Source organism: Notechis scutatus, chromosome 6, assembly GCF_049901735.1.
Source record: "Notechis scutatus isolate UNSWTSFEM ecotype Mainland chromosome 6, rNotScu1.2, whole genome shotgun sequence".
Taxonomy (NCBI): domain Eukaryota; kingdom Metazoa; phylum Chordata; class Lepidosauria; order Squamata; family Elapidae; genus Notechis; species Notechis scutatus.
Window position 1 is genome coordinate 25,499,356 of NC_142014.1, and position 20,097 is coordinate 25,519,452.

Below are 20,097 nucleotides of genomic sequence, written 5' to 3' on the forward strand. Positions count from 1 at the left end.
GAGATGGAAGGACAGTTATTGACAGTTGGGATTCACTGGTGGGAGGGGGAATGATAGTTTCTGACAGGAACATGCTTTCTCCAAAGCACCTGAAGGCAGGACAAGAAATAATGGTTGGAAACTGATCCAAGAGAGATCAACCTGGAATTAAGGAGAAACTTCCTAACAGTTAACCGGTAGAACAGTCTGCCTCCAGATGTTGTGGGTGCTCCATCACTGGAGGCTTTTTAGAAGAGACTGGACAGTCAATTGTCTTGAGACTGTACAGGTTCTCCTGCTTCAGCAGGGGGCTGGACTAGAAGACCTCTAAAGTCCTTCCAGCTCCTATTCTACTCTACTCTACTCTATTCTACTCTACTCTACTCCATTCCATTAATTCTATTCTGTTCTGTTCTGTTCTGTTCTGTTCTGTTCTATTCTATTCTGTTCTGTTCTGTTCTGTTCTGTTCTGTTCTGTTCTATTCTATTCTATTCCATTCCATTCCATTCCATTCCATTCCATTCCATTCTCTATTCCATTCCATTCATTTGTATTGTATTGTATTGTATTCCATTCATTTGTATTGTATTGTATTGTATTGTATTGTATTGTATTGTATTATTGTATTCACTTGTATTGTATTCATTTGTATTGTATGGTATGGTATAATATTGTATTCATTTGTATTGTATTCCATTCCATTCATTTGTATTGTATTGTATTGTATTGTATTGTATTGTATTGTATTGTATTGTATTCATTTGTATTGTATGGTATGGTATGGTATAATATTGTATTCATTTGTATTGTATTCCATTCCATTCATTTGTATTGTATTGTATTGTATTGTATTGTATTGTATTGTATTGTATTGTATTGTATTGTATTGTATTGTATTGTATTGTATTGTATTCCATTCCATTCCATGCCACTCCACTCCACTCCATCCCATTCCATTCTAAGATGTTGGTGGGGGGAATGACAATATTATGGGGGTTTTTTTGCACTCAACGGTCTCAACACTCTCTGAGAGCCATTGCACCTATTTGGGGTTTTATCTGTGACCTCAGGGTCACCTGAATCAGAGGTGTGGACTCTTCTTGGAACAGCCAAAAAGGCTGCATTGTAAACTGGGGATAGAGAGTGTCAAATCCCCCCTGCCTTGTTGAGGGAGGGCTGTTCAGTTACAACAAAGATGGACATTTTGATCCCTGTTTTAAACCAATGGACCTGTCTGTCTAAAATGTGGACTTTGCTGTCTTCAAAAGAGTGGCCTTTGTCTTTTAAATGCAGATGGACGGCTGAATCTTGTCCTGGACGGGGGGTTGGACTAGATGACCTATAAGGTCCCTTCCAACTCTGATTATCTGTTATCTGATGGGTTAGATCGCCTATGTTGTGCCATGCGCTTGTGAAGTGAAATAAATAAATAAAACCAATTTTGATACAACTATGACCTGGATGACCGAAACATTTATACCAGAGAGAAGTTTTGTACAGGTAGTCCTCGGGTTACGACTCCAATTGAGCCTAAAATTTGTGTTGCTGAGTGAAACATTTGTTGCTTCAGTTTGGCCCCCTTTTTACAACTTTTCTTGCCACAGTTGTTAAGTGAATCATTGCATGGGTTAAGTTAGTAATCTGGTTGTTAAGTGGATTGGGATTCCCCATTGCTTGTCAGAAGGTCACAAAAGGGGATCACGTGGCCCACCTGGGACATTGCAACCGTCATAAGTATGAGCCTGTTGCCAAGCATTTGAATTTCGGTGGTCACAGGACCGCCACAGTCGTAAGTGTGAAAAACGGTCGTAAGTCCCTTTTTTCAGTGCCGTTGTAACTTTGAACAGTCACTAAATGAACTGCTATCACTTGAGACTTTCAAGAAGAGATTGGATTCCCATCTGTCAGAAATGGTGTAGGGTCTCCTGCTTGGGCAGGTGGGGTTGGACTAGATGACCTACAAGGTCCTTTCCAACTCGTATTATCTGTATCTGTTCAGTGATCAAGAACTACCTGTACTTATTTGGCAGTTCATGGATTATTCAGGTGGTTGTTGAGCGTTGTTTAAAGAGGCTGAAACTCAAAAATGAACTTCTGAGGTATCAGCAAACTCATTTGAACCGATGTCTTTTAACACAAGTAGTGCAAGACCAAAAGATGTGGCTCATAGAATCACCAAATGCCAGACATGACTGAATGGATATCATCATCACCATATCATCATCTGTTAAACCTCTCACTGAATGGTCACTAGACTGAACACCTAGAGTGAAAAAATACTGATATTTCCTAATAAAATGCAAGCCATTTTATATGGGAAGCTGTGGAAGAGCTGAAATCACAAACAGAAATGAGAAATGATGTTGCCACTGGTACACAACCATTCTTTACTATTCTTTATCACGAGAGAGAGAGAGAGTAGTTGGCTGGAGTTTAATAAATAAGGACCACTTATAATATATAAACAATAGAAACCTTTATATGCTACATGCATATCATATAATTTAGTCATAATAACTTATATGGCAGAGGGAAACGAACCTATGTTCGCCCGATTTTCCTGGACAAGGCGCACACACAAGAAGTGTCTATTCTGATCCATCGCCAGGCTACCAGTTTGTGGTTTTCTGAAGTCAATGCGCGCACAAAGGTTTGTGAGGTTTTGCACTGGGAATTCCAGTGCTTGTCGTCGATACCACGACAACCGCTTTTGGCGGGCTTGGCTTGCTTACACCTTGTTTCGTAAAAATATTGCTTGACCGGAGAAGGACCCATTCGGATTTCACCCAGAACAGTCACCTGGTGTCCTCGGATGTCCACCGCGGAAGTTTTGTCCGTCACCCATCGGCTCTCGCTGTCGCACACAGAATATTCCCCGCGGTGGGTTTTGCCTTCCGTATACCGCTTCCGGCGAGATGTTCGGTTCAGCGCCACGGGCTCCTCCATCAGATACAAGGGAGGGGGTTCCAGCGGGGTGTTTTCACTCAGGAGCACCCGGGGAGAACTGAAGCGTCTTTGCTGCCTCAGAAATTCTGCATCCAACGAAACAACGGGCTGGAAATCCAATTTAGTATCTTGGCTTGTCGTCAACTCCGGTCCGGCCTCGGTTTTCCTCCCTGTGGTCGGCACGCCATCCTTCGTTCGGGCCTCCTGCTTGGGGATGGTGTTTTTCCAAATGCCAGCTTGAATCAACGTTTTGAGGAAAGAATTCATGGAATCTTCTGATAAACTCCTTTGGTCCATGCTGGTCGATTGGATGCCAGAGAGAAACGCCAGAAAGGTCACAGAAAACAAGATGGACATCACCTTGTTCACATGTAAGGCCTGAAAAAAAGAATACAGAGGCAACTTAATCACATGAGCTTACGCCCCCCCCCCCCACTCCCCGAATCCACCCAGTCTCTCTAAACTTTTGAAAGTTGTTATTTCCCCAAAGGAGAAGCATAAGCAGGGGTGGGATTTCTACCAGTTCGGACCGGTTCTATAGAACAGGTTGTTATGATTCTGCACACTTCGGAGAACCAGCAAATCGTGCCCCTGGCTGGCCCCTCCCCTCTCTGCCCACCCCTCCTCGCCCTGCCAAGTCCATCCTTGTCACACATGCGTGACTTCGCACCCATGCCCGACATTGCTGACTGCATTTTCCCCCGCCCAGTCACTCCTTACGGTATTTTTTTCCTCCGACGATCAGCTGTGCCAGAATCCCCCTCGCTGTCTCACTGCGTCGCCAGAAAGCTTCCCTGAGGCCCAGGAAGCAAAAAGGGGGTGCGCAGGTGTGTTTGTGCTGCGCCTCCCCTTCCCATGCTCCGCTTTTTGCCTTCCTGGGCCTCAGGGAAGCTTTCTGGGAGCAAAAACGCACCCCAGGAGGCTTCCCTGAGACCCAGGAGGCCAAAAACCAAGAGGTGAGAATGTGTGCTGCTGCTGAAAAAAGAAGAAGCCACGCCCACCTAGTCACATGGCCACACCCACCTAGCCATGCTCACAGACCCGATTGTTAAAAAAAATGTAATCCCACCCCTGAGCATAAGGCACACAGGAAGCAGAGGTGATATTCAGCAGGTTCTGACCTGTTCTAGAGAACCAGTAGTGGACATTTTGGTAGTTCGGAGAACCGGCAACTACCACCTCTGACTGGCCCCGGCCCTATCTAGTCTCTGCCTCCCATTGAGTCCCAGCTGATCGGCTGGATCTTCTTTGGTTGCCCTGCACAGAAGAATGGAGCTGGAAAGCAGGTTAGTGAGGTGGGGAAGGAATGGGGATTTTGCATGCCCACAAAGCCATACCACGCCTACAAAGCCACGCCCACAGAACCAGTAATAAAAAAAATTTGAATCCCACCACTGACAGGAAGGTAGCCATATAGTCATGTGAAGCTGTTTAACTTTTGTCATCGTTCAGAGAGTTCCTGTTGGAGCTCACCCAACATTCAAGCCTGATCAGGTCACTTTATCCTGTGACTTTTGCCCATGTTTATCTGTGCATTTAATGAGCATCCCTTACACTGCGCATCCTGCGGGTCATTTAAACGTTTGGAAGAGCATTTGGAAGCAAAAAGGGAGCTCTTGGGGACTCCAGTCAATACTAGCTTCCAGGATATTGATAACCTCTGACTGGGTTGTTTAAACTAGCTGCCAGTTTACCAAATACCAGTTATCTGTCTTCTTCACAACAATGTCATGATTTCATTAGATGTCATCGCGTCAGTGTCAACTTTTAAAGTAAAGGTAAACATGTCTCTTGTCCAGTTGTATCTAACTCTAGGGGGCTGTGCCTATCTCCGTTTCTTAGCCAAGGGAACCAGTGTTATCTAAAGATATTTTTGTAGTCATGTGGCTAGTATGACTATATGCCAAGGTGCACAGAACGCTGCTCCCCTCCCAATGAAGTGGTACCTATTTATCCACTTGCATTTACATGCTTTTGAATTGCTAGGTTGGGCAGAAGCTGGAGCAAGGAACGGGAACTCATCCCGTCATCTGACACATGGGTCTCAAACCTGGCCTTGTCAGCTTTCCAGCTGACAAGCTCGGCATCTTTAACCGCTGAGCCACGACACTCCCTTGATTTCATTAGGTGTTGGCATTCAGGGTCAACCCTTAGCAAGCTCAACCATTACAAGGGATCCTGTAAAACATCTGACTGAGACCGAGCTACCATGGCTGACTGGGGAATTCTGGGAGCTGAAGTCTACAAGCGTCTTTAAGTTGCCAAGTTTGCAGATCCCTGCTTTAGATCAGGGGTTGCCAATCATTTGGACCTCAGGGACCACCAAACTCATAATTTTAAATCCCGGGGACCACTAATATGAATTTTGACTGACGGTGGCTTGCTGACATTGGTGGGAGAGAGACAGAGAGAGAGACAGAGACAGATCTGATCTAACCTCTCTCTCCCTCCCTCTCTCTCTCACACACACACATGAATAGAGGCAGAGGTGGGATTCAAATTTCTTAACAACCGGTTTTATGGGCGTGGCCTATTTTGTGGGTGTGGCTTGGTGGTCATGTGACTGGCTGGGCATGGCTTGTATGTAAATATTATAAATATTGATGTAAATATCGATTTTTTTTAATATAAAAAAAGCAACTTTTACCCAAAATCAGGCAAAGCAGGCAGGCAGATTGAGTTGCTCACAGAATCACAGATTCACTCAGAGATCTATCTTTCTGCCATCAGCTACCTGAGTCTGCAACTGAATAATAGAAACTTCAATCCTAAGGAGCTTGGTGGAAAGAAACTGGGAAGTAGTAGTGTGTGAATGGAGGTGAAACTCAAACCTTACAATCCGGAAGAGAATTTGTTGGAGGGAAATTGGGAAGCCATAATGTGTGAATGGATTGGAAAACTGCAACTGAAGCTAGATTACACAAGGCACACACGACCACGAATGGAAACCACAGCTCCCAAGATCTTCCTTAGCATTTTTTGTGCTATTTAGGAATGTTCAATGCATGACTTGGTCTCATTAGCCTGCAGCTTCTCCCACCCTAACCCAATCCCACCAATGAAGGCAGAAAACCAGAATGGGAAACCATATAACTTAATTACTCCATTTAAGGATGCAATTATATACACACTTATATGATTAGCAATAGATCAACCTAGGCAGAAAATAAACCACAACCCTCAATCTGGTAGAACAGCCAAAACGGACTAGTTGTAGGAATTTTACAAAGATATTTAAACTTTGGCATGATTCTCAAACGGTCCAGACATACTTAATGTGGACAGCATACTCTAGATGACTTAACTTGGATTAATTCAGAGAATGTGAAAGTATTTCAGAAAATATCATGTGTTATTCAAATCGCTTGTAGCGATGCCACAAATGCTCTTGCTGTACAAATTTAAAACACATTACTTGGCTTGGATACACTAGCAAAAAAAAGAAATAACAATAATTTATAGATTGTGCATGATTGGAGTTTGCCCAGCCTTGTCCTAAAGGTTTTGAACAAGAGACACAAAGGGGGCTTGGTGCTCTCTGAGCTTGGTTGTTTTCTTGCAGACGTTTCATTACCCAGCTCGGTAACATCACCAGTGCTACTGATGAGGCATGACACCAGCACTGATGATATGCGTTGAAATGCACGATGGCAGCAGGGGTGATATGTGCAGAAAAGAGCAACAAAGATGTTTAGGTGGCTGGAAGTTAAAACATTTGAAAAACGGTTGCAGAAATGGGGTATCTCTAGTCTAATGAAAAGAAAAACTAGAAACGATATAATAACAGTATTCCAATATTTGAGGGGCTGCCACAAAGAAGAGGGGGCAACCTATTTTCCAAAGCACCTGAAGCGCAGGACAAGAAGCAATGGGTGGAAACTAATCGAGAATCTTGTCAGACTTGAATATTGGGCGCTATCTAACTAAATGAAATTCAATAGTGAAAAAAGTAAGGTTCTACTTTTAGGCAGGAAAAACAAAATGTACAGGTACAGTATCAGAGATGGTATTCAGCGGATTCTGACCAGTTCTGGAGAACCGGTAGCAGAAATTTTGAGTAGTTCGGAGAACCGGCAAATCCCGCCTCTGACTGGCTCCGCCCCCATCTCTTCTCTGCCTCCCATTGAGTCCCAGCTGATCGTCTGGGTCTTCTTTGGTTGCCCTGCACAGGAGAACGGAGCTGGAAAGCAGGTTAGTGGGGTGGGAAGGGAAGGGGGATTTTGCAGTACCCTTCCCTGCCACGCCCATCAAGCTACGTCCACCAAGCCACACTCACAGAACCAGTAGTAAAAAAAATTGAATCCCACCACTGGTACAGTATAGGTGGTACCTGGCTCAATAGTAGTAACTGTGAGGGAGATCTTGGAGGCCTAGTGGACAATCACTTAAATATGAGCCAGCTGTGTGCAGCAGCTGCCAAAAAAGCTAACACAGTTCTAGGCTGCATAAACAGAGGGATAGAATCAAAATCACATGAAGTGTTAATACCACTTTATAATGCCTTGGTAAAACCACACTTGGAATCCTGCATCCAGTTTTGGTCACCATGATGTAAGAAAGATGTTGAGACTCTAGAAAGAGTGCAGAGAAGAGCAACAAAGAGGATTAGGGGACTGGAAGCTGAAACATATGAAGAACGGTTGCTGGAACTGGGTATGTCTAGTTTGATAAAAGAAGGACCAGGGGTGGCAATGATAGCAGTGTTCCATCAGGGGCTGCCCCAAAGAAGAGGGAGTCAAGCTATTCTCCCAAGGCCACACTTGGAATATTGCATCTGGTTTTGGTCGCCAGGATGTAAAAAAGATGTTGAGAGTCCGGAAAGAGTACAGAAAAGAGCAACAAAGATGATTAGGTGTCTGGAGGCTAAAACATATGAAGAACAGTTGCTGGAACTGGGTATGTCTAGTTTGATGAAGAGAAGGACTAGGGGTGACATGATAGCAGCATTCTAATATCTCAGGGGCTGCCACAAAGAAGAGAGAGTCAAGTCCAAAGCACCTGAGGGCAGGACAAGAAGCAATGGGTGGAAACTAATCAAGGAGAGAAGCAACCTAGAACTAAGGAGAAATTTCCTGACAGTGAAAACAATTAACCAGTGGAACAGCTTGCCACCAGAAGTTGTGAATGCTCCAACACTGGAAGTTTTTAAGGAAAGATTGGACAACCATTGTCCAATCCAGAATGGTATAGGATCTCCTGCTTGATCAGGAGATTGGACTAGAATATCTCAAACGTCCTTTCCGTTATTCTGTTATTTCTGTTATTATGAAATTACCTAGTTTGTGTAGTGAAACGTCTTCAAGGAAAGCACCAAGCTCCGAGGCCCCAAGGACCTCTCATTTCAACCCTGAGCGATAAATATTCTCCTTTATTGGTACAAGAGATGTGGAATGGTTTAGGCAAGAGTGCTAACCTCTCATTCTTGCAGATTCTTTGAATGAATGAGTCCACCCACTCAAAGTATACATCACACAATAAAATGTTAGCTAGATTTGGAAGAGAAAATCTAGCTTTCCATAATGCCAACCCAACACAAGAACAAGTCAAATTCTGTCACTGCACAGATTGCCTTTTATGGTAAAAAAAAAAACCCCCAATAGATTCTATATTTTGTCTAGACGTGATTTTTTTTTTAGCGAAGAAATGACACTTTATGAAAATAAACTTCATTTGTCATAAAATATTTTATTGTTCTATAAGAATAGAAATGTGTGAGAGCGGGGAAAACCTGCCAGGAATATTTAACAGCATGTCTCTAGATTTAAAGTAGTATATTAAGCAATCAAATTAGAGTGACTTGTTTGTAAGTAGCCACCCAACTTTCACAAAGTGGCTAAAAATAGGACTGCTCGATGACCGGAATTAGTTGTGTAACCAAAACAATTCTAGTTGTTGTCCTCTGATGAACAATTTTGCTGTTAGGCTGTTTCAGAAGTCCTTGGCCATCCAGTTATCAAATCTAATGCCAAATCTACAAACCGGTAAATTTGAGTGTAGTTTTCGGTTATTTCATGCTGTCAATTCTCAACTATATTAGTTCAACTACAAGCCGGGGAAAATAAATGTTCCTTCCTTATGAAGGACTCCTAGCATCAAGACTGCATGGTTTGTCCCAAAGATGTAGGAATTTCTTTTTTTCTATTTTTCCCACAGGAAAAAGTTCAGCCCTGCATTCCCCCATCGGCTGTCTAAGTAGCAGGAACATTCCTGCCACATCACCCAGTTTTCTGGATTGTGTTCCCCTTCCTACAATCCTTTGCCCTCTATAAGTAGCTAAGTGTGCAGTGAACTCCACGGCTAGCACCAGCGGTCACTTTTGACACTTTCTTTTAAGGGAGATAATTAGCATTTCACTACGGATTAAGATCCCTAAGACGAAAAAGCCTTCACAACCGCAGCATTTTCCATGGATGAAATAGCTCTGCTGATGAGAACCAGAAGATTTTGAAGATCACAGATTCATGGAAAACTTAATGGGTTCCGCCTTCTGCTCCAACCGCTTGCTTGTTTGCAAAAGTCCTGGCCCATTCATCATCATGTTAGCCTGTTTTGAAGAGGTGAGAGATTTTTCTCTCTTCGTTTTTTATCCCTAGAGTGATGCAACCAGGGGTGGGCTGCTGGGGGCTTGCAGGGGCTCGGGAGAGCCCCTAGCTAAGACTCTGCGGGGTTTGGAGAGCCCCCAATAACCTCAGAAAGACCAGCAGCAAGGGAAAGTTCTTAATAGGCTTAATTGAACTTCTGGGCGTTCAGCCAAGAGCATTTTACACTTGGTAAAAATGTTGCAATCTAGATGAACAATCCACTCAGGACTTGCAAGGGAGACCCATTGGGGAAATCAGATAACCTAGCCACTAGCCTCTGAGGCGATTAATTCCCAAATAATAAGTCTCATACTTCACCCCCCTCACCTGTTGTAACCTCCCCATCACAAGACTCTCACGGATGACCTACACCTGACCCATCACAAGATACAATATAAGACCCTCCCTTGACATACCCATACCTGAAGCCCTTATGAACAGAAGGACACTGACATCCTCTAAACTCCACTGAAGATGTTACCTAACCTGGTAACGAAACATTCGGAAACCAACCCACAAGCCCGGAGAACGAACCTGCACCCTCACTTCCTAATCAGTTAGATTAATTAGTTAATTAATTGAATCTATTTAGCCAAGTTCCAGGAGTGGTGCGGTAACCTAGAGGTGGAGCTCTCACCTCACAATCAAGAGGCTGTGAGTTCGATCCTAGGTAGAGGCAGACATTTCTCTCTCTGGGCACTATGGGAATATATCTGCTGAACAAAACTCCGCATCGGCGACAGGAAGGGCATCTGGCCATTAAAACACTCTGCTAGCTCCATTCAGTTGCCCAGACTCTACTCCACAAGGGATTATGGGATTGTTAAAAGATGATGGTGATGATTTAGTCAAGTTCCAGGCTCAGCATGAGAGAGAAGGTCATCATAATCATTGATACCAATGTCTGAACTGCGGTACGCTTTTCGGAAACTGTTGGTTGAGGACTGCATTATAGGTTACGACTGCAATTGGGCCTAACATTTCTGTTGCTAGAATTTGCTTAGCAATTCAGAGGCATAATATGGAGCTGGAAGGGATATTTACACTTCATCTGCAGGTAAGCAAGGAGGATTATGCTTGTAAAAAAAATAAAGTTCATTTTACAAAGTTTCATATTTCCCGTCCAAATATGAATTACAGAAGTAGAATAAGAAAATGTAAATACCCAGGTTTTGAAGGGGCTAATTAATTCATCCCACTTGCCCATGTCGGATTTAAATATGTCCCATAATTTGCTATCGTAACTTTCTTGACTAAAGTGAGACACATCAAGAGGTTTCCTTGGGGGAGGCTTTAGATGCAGAGGGAAAACTTATGGTTGCTTAATTGTTCGTCAGTCAGCTGACTATCCAACAGATAACAGATAATCAGAGTTGGAAGGGACTTTATAGCTCATCTAGTCCAACCCCCTTCCCAAGCAGGAGACCTTACACCATTTCTGACAAATGGCACTCCAGTCTCTTCTTGAAAGCTCTCAGTGATGGCGCTCCCACAACTTCTGAGGGCAATTTCTGTTCCATGGGTTGATTGTTCTCGCTGTCACAAAAGTTTCTCCTTTTTTCCAAGTTAAATCTCTCTTTGTTCAGTTTCCATCCATTGTTCCTTGCCTGGCCTTGGGGTGCTTTGGAGAATAGCTTGACCCCTTCCTCTCTGTGACAGCCCCTCAAATACTAGAAGACTGCTATCCTGTCTCCCCTGGTCCTTCTCTTCCCTAGACTAGCCAGGCCCAGTTCCTGTAACTGTTCTTCATACGTTTTAGTCTCCAGTCCCCTAATCCTTCTGGTTGCTCTTCTCTGCACTTTTTCTAGAGTCTCAACATCTTTTTTATAGCATGGTGACCAAAACTGGATTCAGTACTCTAGCTGTGGTCTTACTAAGGCTTTATAGAGTGGTATTAGTACCTCACTTGATCTTGATTGTTAATGCAATTTAGGATTGCATTGGCTTTTTTGGCGGCGGCTGCACACGGCTGGCTCCTATTTAGCTGGTTATCCACTAAGATTCCAAGATCCCTCTCACAGTTACTGCTATTGAGCCTGGTTTCACCCAGTCTATAACAGACACAACTGGGGAGAAAAGTCTAGCACAATCATCAACAAATTAAGTTAAATTAACCTTTTTGATCAGGAAGAACATAAATCCAATGTCAGTGGAGTTTAGTTTAAAAAAAAAAAACATACTTGGCACTAAATTCCCGCATTATTTCTTTAAAAAAAATAGAGAAATGCAGGTAGCCCTCAACTTACACAACCACAATTGAGCCCAGAATTTATGTTACTAAGTGAACAATTTGCTAAGTGAGTTTTGACCCATTTTACGACCATTCCTGCTGCGTTTGTTAAGTGAACTACTGCAGTTGTCAAATTAGTAACACGGTTGTTAAGTGAATCTGTTTCCCCATTGACTTTGCTTGTCAGAAGGTCGCAAAAGGAGGATCACAGGACCTTGGGACACAGCTGTGGTCATAACTATGAATCAGTTGCCAAGCGTCTGAATTTCGACCACATGATCACGGGGAGGCTGCAAAGGACTGTGAAAAATGGCCCTGAGTCGCTTTTTTCGGTGCCGTCCTAACTTCAAACGGTCACTAAACAAATCGTTGTAAGTCAATGATTACCTGTAATAAGCGAGCAAATCAAATCATATAAGGATAGATATGCATGTTTTATTTTACTTCAAAAAAGTTGCATTCCCATAAATTGCCCTCAAATTCTGGCAAAACATGTAACTGTAAAGGCGCCTTCATAAGAAGCTATAAGTACTACAAATTTACTCTGCATACATGCCTCTTATTCTAATCTGAGAAACAATTCAAAGTTTCACAAAGGTCTTCAGATATATGTATATATATATATATATATATGTAAAATATCCCTTTCGTATTTCCAAGTCAAATTAATTTTTCCAATAATGCTTGAGCCCAAGCAACTCTTGGGACAATGAACCGCTTTCTGAATTTGGTGAGGTCAAGTTAGCCAAATCGAATTCAGTCCTTGGTAGCAAGGCTGGCATTATGATCATCGAGAGAGAGGAAAAAAAATAAGGTTAAAACAGATGTCACAGAAATTAAAGGAGGGACAATTGAAATACCTTTTGCCTACCAATTTAATTGTTTTCACCAGATACAGTGTGTGGGGATTTCTATTTCAAAAATCTACCATTTGGATCTGGAGGTGTTAAATACCTTTTGTCGATCACCACTGAAGAATTTGAAAAATTTGGAAGAGAAGATTAATTTTTTGTTTTGTTTCATAGTATTAGAAAACCTTGTTTGGGCCACCAGGATAAAAGTCTTAACTCAGCACGGAAATCCAAATTCAAGTAAGCTTGAAAGAGGTTTTTCTGCATACCAGGTTCTGCTAAGAAGTTTCTTCTGTTATGCAGTCAGAATCTACTTCTGTGTGACTTCGACTTCGTCAAGCCATTTTCCAAGACACCTGAAGGCCAGATAAGGAATAATGGATGGAAACTGGTCAAGGAGAGATTCAACCTGGAAATAAGGAGAAACTTTCTGACAGTGAGAACAATCAACCAATGGAACAGAAGTTACCCTCGGAAGTCGTGGGAGCGTCATCACTTGAGACTTTCAAGAAGAGATTGGACTGCCATTTGTCAGAAATGGTGTAGGGTCTCCCGCTTGGGCAGGGGGTTGGACTAGATGAGCTATAAGGTCCCTTCCAACTCTGATTATCTGTTTTCTGTTATCTGTCCCACAATTCGGTGTCCACACTGATTTTTTTTTTTAAAAAAACCCTTCATTTTCTTCCAGGAATTTAAAGAGCCTCTTCATACAAATTATTATCTTGTTCCTTTTGGTCACTTTTTCCAAATCTCTTCCAGGTTGTCTGTTCCCTTAAGCTGCGGTGCCCAGAACTGAGCTCAGCATGCCATTGAGTGCTTAAGCAACACGAAATAAAATAAACTGGAAATTTTTGCCTTTTTTTTTTGTAGCTACATACCAGTCTAGTTTTGCAACTAACCAAGGATTTTTTCACAAGCATAATTACCAAGCTATGCCTCTAAATTTGTTTTCTGTTTCCAGAGGGAAGAACAGCACATTTCTCCATTAAATTTGATTCTTGTTCTTGTCAGCCCATTTCTATAAACCATTAATATAATTTTATTTCTATTATCCAGGGTATTTAGCTCACCCGTCCAATTTTGTGTCATCTGCAGTTGAATTAGCATTCCTTCCATTTCTTTCTTCGGTCATAAATTTTTAAAAAAAAAATGGACAGACAACTCCATTAAAAACAACGTCTTTTGGCATGGACTTCTGGGGGAAAGAGAAATGGCTCTCCTTCTTAACTGCTATGAACTTCTGTTTATTAGTCCTTCTTTCTGGGTTTTGTTCTTCGTGGCATCCACCGAGCCCAATTTCTATTCACGTATGTGAACTTTAAGAACGGTTTAACCTCCTGAATTTTTCCATTTCCATCCACGATGCGAACCAAAACAAAAACACCAACACATGTAAGACATTTCCTGCACATAGAACTGCCCAAGTGAAAGAGCAAGGAGACGTGCTTTGTTTCAGAGTAAGGCAAAGAAAAAAAAGGAAACGAGCAGCAAATGAAATGGAAAGATCATCTGGATTATCCCAGAACTATTTGAAAAATTCCCTGACGGTGAGAACAATCAAGCAGTGTCCTTCAGAAGTTGTGGGCACTCTATCTCTGGAGGCTTTCAAGAAGAGAACGGATAGCCCCCTGTCTGAAATGATATAGGGTCTCCTGATCAAGTAGGGGGTAGACTGGATGACCTCCAATGTCCCTTCCAACTCTGTTATTCTATGAAGGTATTTCAGACCAGCAATGTTTGTCAGTCGCCAGAACCTCGATTACACTCTCTTGCAGGGTCCTTGATGGTCTTCTGAGCTTGGTTGTTTTCTCGAAGACATTTTATTGTCAAACTAAGTAACATCATCAATGCTAGAAGAAAGGGCTTGGCTCCATGTCTATATCAGGCATCCCCAAACTTGGCAACTTTAAGACTTGTGGACTTCAACTCCCAGAATTCTCCAGCCAGCTGGCTGGAGAATTCTGGGTGTTGAAGTCCACAAGTCTTAAAGTTGCCAGGTTTGGAGACCTCTAGTCTATATACTAGCAGTTTGCCCTATCAGTGTTGGTCTTAGTAGCTCCTTGATTGGGTTTGTTGTTTACTGTTAGCTTGTTTGTCTAATAGTTCCTTGATTGGGGTATTGTTTGCTTCTTGTTTGTTGGTCTAATGTTACTCTTGATGTCATTCTCTGCCCTTCTGGTCAATGATTGCTCATGAGGTCTTTATGCTTCCCTTTTGGCTTGCTGATTGTCTCTTTTGAATGGTATGTAGACGTTGTTTATCTCTGTGTGCCCGTTGATGATTGATTTGTCTGAGTGCTGCTCTTCCAGGAATTCTCTAGCTGTTTTTTTTAATTGGCTTGGTCTAAAATGCTCAGTTTCCCAGTTAAAATTATGGTTAAGCCTGTGCAAGTGTCATGCAATTAAGGAGGTTTCATCATGTCTTCTGACTTGCTTGCTTCCTTTATTTATTAGATTGAAATCCAATATTTCCTCCAAAAGAGCTGAAGGCAGCACACGCAAGTTTTTCCTCCTATTTCAAGTCTACAACCACAGCCAATTGAGGGATGAACTGATCCAAAGACACATGGTGAGTTTTCATGGAGTCTAGAACCCAGACTCAGCTCTGGCTCCTTCCCAAAGAATTCATCTGACTTGGATACAACTGTTATCAGTGCTACACAAATCTGCTGTTTCCCTCCATTTCTCCCCATTTCTAAAACCACAATTTCCATTCTCAGAGGGTAAAGAATTACTCATCCTGGGAGTATCATTCCAGCACCACCCCATATAATATTTGTGCATGGTTTTCATTCAAAAATTCAGGCTGAGCAACTGTTTTGAAGGCAGACATGTTTTTGCAGTGAAATTTCCATTCTTACTAATTTAATCATCCTTCAGCAAGAGCTTTCCCTTTCTAGAATATATCAGACAGGTGAGTTGTGCGATTTTTCATTGGGGAGCAGAAAATCAAGGCTTCCTGCTACCAGGATTAGACAAAATTGTGGGAGATTATTCTACCGATGGCTATCTATTATTCCTCCAGGGTAGTTTGTTTCTGAAAAAGAGTGGGAGCAGTGCAACAGAGAGTTAAGGTTAATGCGGTGGTAATATCTGGATTTTGCAACTGGGTTTAGCTCTTTCTGGAACAAAGACAAGACACCTTTTCATCCTAGTCCTAGTTCCACCAAGATCTCTTTCCAAGATTGATATCCTCAGATGTCTTGCAAAATCAAACTGTGGCTAAGTTCTCTTTCTTAGTCACAACGTAGTCCTGAGATCTGCCTTTCATAAGGAAGAAGAAAATGCCCTGGAAAAATGGCTGCTGTGTTGACATTTATATCACTCCTGGGAGTTTGGAATTGTTTGCTTAAGATGCAATAAATGTACTTTCTTCCATAGTTTACTCTGTGCAAACTAAGAAAGCAAACATATTTTTCCCCTACAGTTTTACACAGTAGTAATAAAGGAGAATATTTGTAGCTCAGGGTTAAAATGAGGAGTCCTTGGTGCTCTCTGAGCTTCCTTGTTTTCTTGCAGATGTTTCATTACCCACTAGGTAACATCATCAGTGCTGGGACAGTGTTGCAAGAAAGGAATATCTTGTGCTACCCATAGACATGGGAATGGAATCATTTCCACCTCTCCATTCTCCCAAACTTGAAGGAATAGGTAGCCCTTTTTGGGATATCCCTTACCTACCCCCCTTGACTTGGAGAATAATCAGAGTTAGTCATCCTTTGGAGGTTGAAAAACAGTTGAATTGCCGGGTGAAACTATGGCTCCCTGGGGTTACACAACTCTGGCAACAGCCTCTTCTTGAAAGTTCCATGGGCAGAAAAGGAGGGCTCTCTTTGTCCTGACTAGTCAACATCTGGATGGGTGCCCCAATGAGCTGCCTTAAAAAAATAGTCTGCAGTCACCTGACCGTTACTTTCTTGACAACCAAGCAGAAGGAAGTATTTCCTCTTAGCATCTTTGGGGAAGACAAGAAGGAAAGGAAAGAAGGAAAGGAAAGGAAAGGAAAGGAAAGGAAAGGGAAGGGAAGGAAAGGAAAGGAAGGAAAGGAAAGGAAAGGGAAGGGAAGGGAAGGGAAGTGAAAAGCAAAGCAAAGCAAAGGAAAGCAAGGCAGAAGGAGAGGGAAGGAAGGAAGATGAGGGAGGGAGAAAGGGAAGGAAAGTAAAGTAAAGGGAAGGCAAGGGAGCGAGAGAAGGAAGGAAGATGAGAGAGGGAGGGAGGGAAGAAAGGAAGTGAAGGGCAAGGCAAGGGAGAGGGAAAGGAAGGAAGGGAGAGGGAGAGAGAAAGGAAGGAAGATGAGGGAGGGAGGGAAGGGCAAGGCAAGGCAAGGCAGAGGGAAGGAAGGAAAGGAGAGGGAGAGAGGAAGGAAGATGAGGGAGGGAGGAAAGGAAGTGAAGGGCAAGGCAAGGGAGAGGGAAGGAAGGAAGGAGAGGGAGGAAGGAAGGGAAGGGAGAGAGAAGGAAAGAAGGGAGAGAGAGAGAAAGGAAAAAAGGAAGATGAGGGAGGGAGAAAGGGAAGTGAAAGGGAAGGGAATGAGAGAAGGAAGGAAGGAAGATGAGGGATGGAGGGAGGGAAGGGCAAGGCAAGGGAGCGGGAGGGAGGGAGGGAAGGAAGGAAGGTAGGAAGGAAGGAAGGAAGGAAGGAAGGAAGGAAGGAAGGAAGGAAGGAAGGAAGGAAGGAAGGAAGGAAGATCCAACATGTTTCTTCCCAGAAGAAACTTTCCTGGCACCCAAGAGAAATACGATCAAAATACAATTATATTTGTACACTGCCACCAGGTCTGATGCTTCCTATGGTGGAGAAGCAGCCACCTTAAGACCAACCTTTTTCAAAAGATCAAAGGGAGGAGGTCCAGGCAGAGCTTAAACTCCATGACAAAGCCTCAGTCACGCATGAGAACAGGTAGTCATGTTACAGTTCAACAAACCCAGCCTGCCTTTGCAAGTTAGAACTCCACTGCTTACAATATAAAGCCTTGCCTTACAAAAAGAAATAGAAATGCTTTGCCCCCTCCAGCCACGTGTATCACTCTCTTGGTTGTGCCAGAGCAAAAGAAACAAGGAGAAAGAAAGAAAGAAAGAAAGAAAGAAAGAAAGAAAGAAAGAAAGAAAGAAAGAAAAAAAGAAAGAAAGAAAGAAAGAAAGAAAGAAAGAAAGAAAGAAAGAAAGAAAGAAAGAAAGAAAGAAAGAAGAAGAGGAGAGGAGAGGAGAGGAGAGGAGAGGAGAGGAGAAGAGAAGAGAAGAGAAGAGAAGAGAAGAGAAGAGAAGAGAAGAGAAGAGAAGAGAAGAGAAGAGAAGAGAAGAGAAGCCAGCAACTTCTTTGGAAATTAGCAGAATGTCTACCAGATGGAAACACCGTGTGCTCCAATTGTTCTCAGGGCTCAACCTCCCATCTTTATTCACATATTACATATACACACATCTCCAAGGGACCTTGGAGGTCATCGAATCCAAACCCCCTGCTCAGGCAGGAGAGCCCACTTTAACTCATTCAGTTAGTCCTTGAGTTATAACCATTAGTTAGCAACTGGTCGAATTGACACATTCTACGAGCAGTACCCCAAACCATGGCCTACCTCGCCTTACACTTTAATACAGGTAAGTCCTTGACTTACAACCATTCATTTAGTGACCATTCAAAGTTACAACGGCACTGAAAAAAGGGACTTACGACTGTTTTTCACCCTTACGACCTTTGTAGCCTCCCCCAGGGTCATGTGCTCAAAATTTAAACGCTTGGCAACTGACTCATACTTATGATGGTTGCAGTGTCCCAGGGCCCCTTTGCGACCTTTTGATGAGCAAAGTCAATGGGGGAAGCCAGATTCACTTAACAACCAGGTGACTGACTTACCGACGGCAGTGATTCACTTCACGAATGTGGCAAGGAAAGTCCAGAATGGGGGCAAAACTCACTTAACAACTGTCTCGCTTTCATGGCAGAAATGTTGGGCTCGATTGTGGTTGTAAGTCAGACTCAGAAGGTCGCAAAAGGGGAATCAGCTGCGACCGTCATAAATAGAACATAGATATATTGTCCCCAAACTTGTCACCGAAACGTTGGGAGTGCAATCACAGCCAGGGAACATATTTTCACATGTGGTAGACATGTCCCCAAGTACAAAAGTACTGACTCAAAATTCAAGCATGGTTGGAGGAGTTAACAAAGCAAAAGATTAAGTTTAAACCAGAGATCTTTCGGCTAGGTATGTTAGAACCGACGTGGGATAAGAAACACCAACACCTAATACTACATATTATAACTGCTGCAATAATTTTTCATGCTCAAAACTGGAAACTGACTATGACGCCCACAGATCTAGCAGTAATTATTAGAAATGATTAGACCAACAATGTTATTAAAAAACAGGGAAGAGGAATATTTTACGACATGGAACCTATGGTATAAATGGCTAAAAAAAAGGAGTACAGATGTTTGTGAAAATGACTAAAGAAATCTCAAAGAAGAATATGATGTATGACTTATGTGTATATATGTAAAGTAATGTAGATAAATAGGGGGGGGGAGGGGGGGGGGGGGGGGGGGGGTTTTCGGGGGGGGGGGGGGGGGGGGGGGGGGGGGGGGGGGGGGGGGGGGGGGGGGTTGTTTTTTTTTTTGCTGGTGGTTTTTTTTTTTTTTTTCTGCCGGGGGGGGGGGGTTTTTTTTTTTTTTTTTCCTTGGGCTTTTTTTTCCCGGGGGGTGGGGGGGGGGTTTTGGGGGGGTTTGGGGGGGGGGGGGGGGGGGGGTTTTTTCCCGGGGTGGCTTTTTTCGTGGGGAAATACGGGTAAGTATTGTACTTTAACAGTAGTATAGTAAGTAAGGAACTAGTAAATTAGCTACAAATTTATCTATGGTAAATGGATCTAATTGTAACTAAAGGACATATACAATGCTATGATATCGCTGTAAAATGTGAGAACTCGTTTCTCTTTTTTAAATTTTTGAAACTTTGAATAAATAACTTTCTTTAAAAAAGAACATAGATATATAATAAACAAATAAATAGAACATAGAACAGCGGGGGGTGCTATGGGAGGATGCTTTTTGTAGATTTTAGTTCTGCATTTAACACAATTCTTCCACATAGATTAGTGTCTAAACTTCTGGACCTTGGTCTTTCTTATTCAATCTGCTTTTGGATTATGGATTTCCTGACTGGCTGCTCACAGAGGATCAGATTAGGTAATCATACCTCTTCAGCCTTTATTCTTAATACTGGTACACTACAAGGTTGCGTGTTGAGTCTCTTACTCTATACTCTTTATGTGCATGACTCACACTAGTCATACTATTGCTAAATTTGCAGATGATACAACAGTGGTGGGACTCATCTCTGAGGTAGATGAGTCTGCCTACAGAGATGAGGTTGACCGGTTGCTTTCCTGGTGTGGAGACAATAACTTGGTCCTCAACACCAATAAGATCAAGGAGCTTATAGCAGACTATAGAAGGAACAGATCAGACATCCAGCCCTTGCTTATCCATGTAGACGGAATGGAGCAAGTGGCCAGTT

General features: G+C 42.7%; 1 protein-coding gene across 7 annotated transcripts in view; it reads right to left on the bottom strand.

The window, feature by feature from the left end:
- Positions 1-2,398: 2,398 nt before the first annotated feature.
- The window catches only part of NTF3 (neurotrophin 3), an 88,577-nt gene continuing 70,878 nt past the window's right edge, over positions 2,399-20,097 (bottom strand). For all 7 annotated transcript variants that reach the window (XM_087967728.1, XM_087967729.1, XM_026679290.2 and 4 more), the window contains one exon: positions 2,399-3,304. In XM_087967728.1, coding sequence (XP_087823854.1) covers positions 2,522-3,304 — 783 coding nt within the window. In that variant the 3' untranslated portion in view covers positions 2,399-2,521. The remainder of the gene's footprint in view (positions 3,305-20,097) is intronic.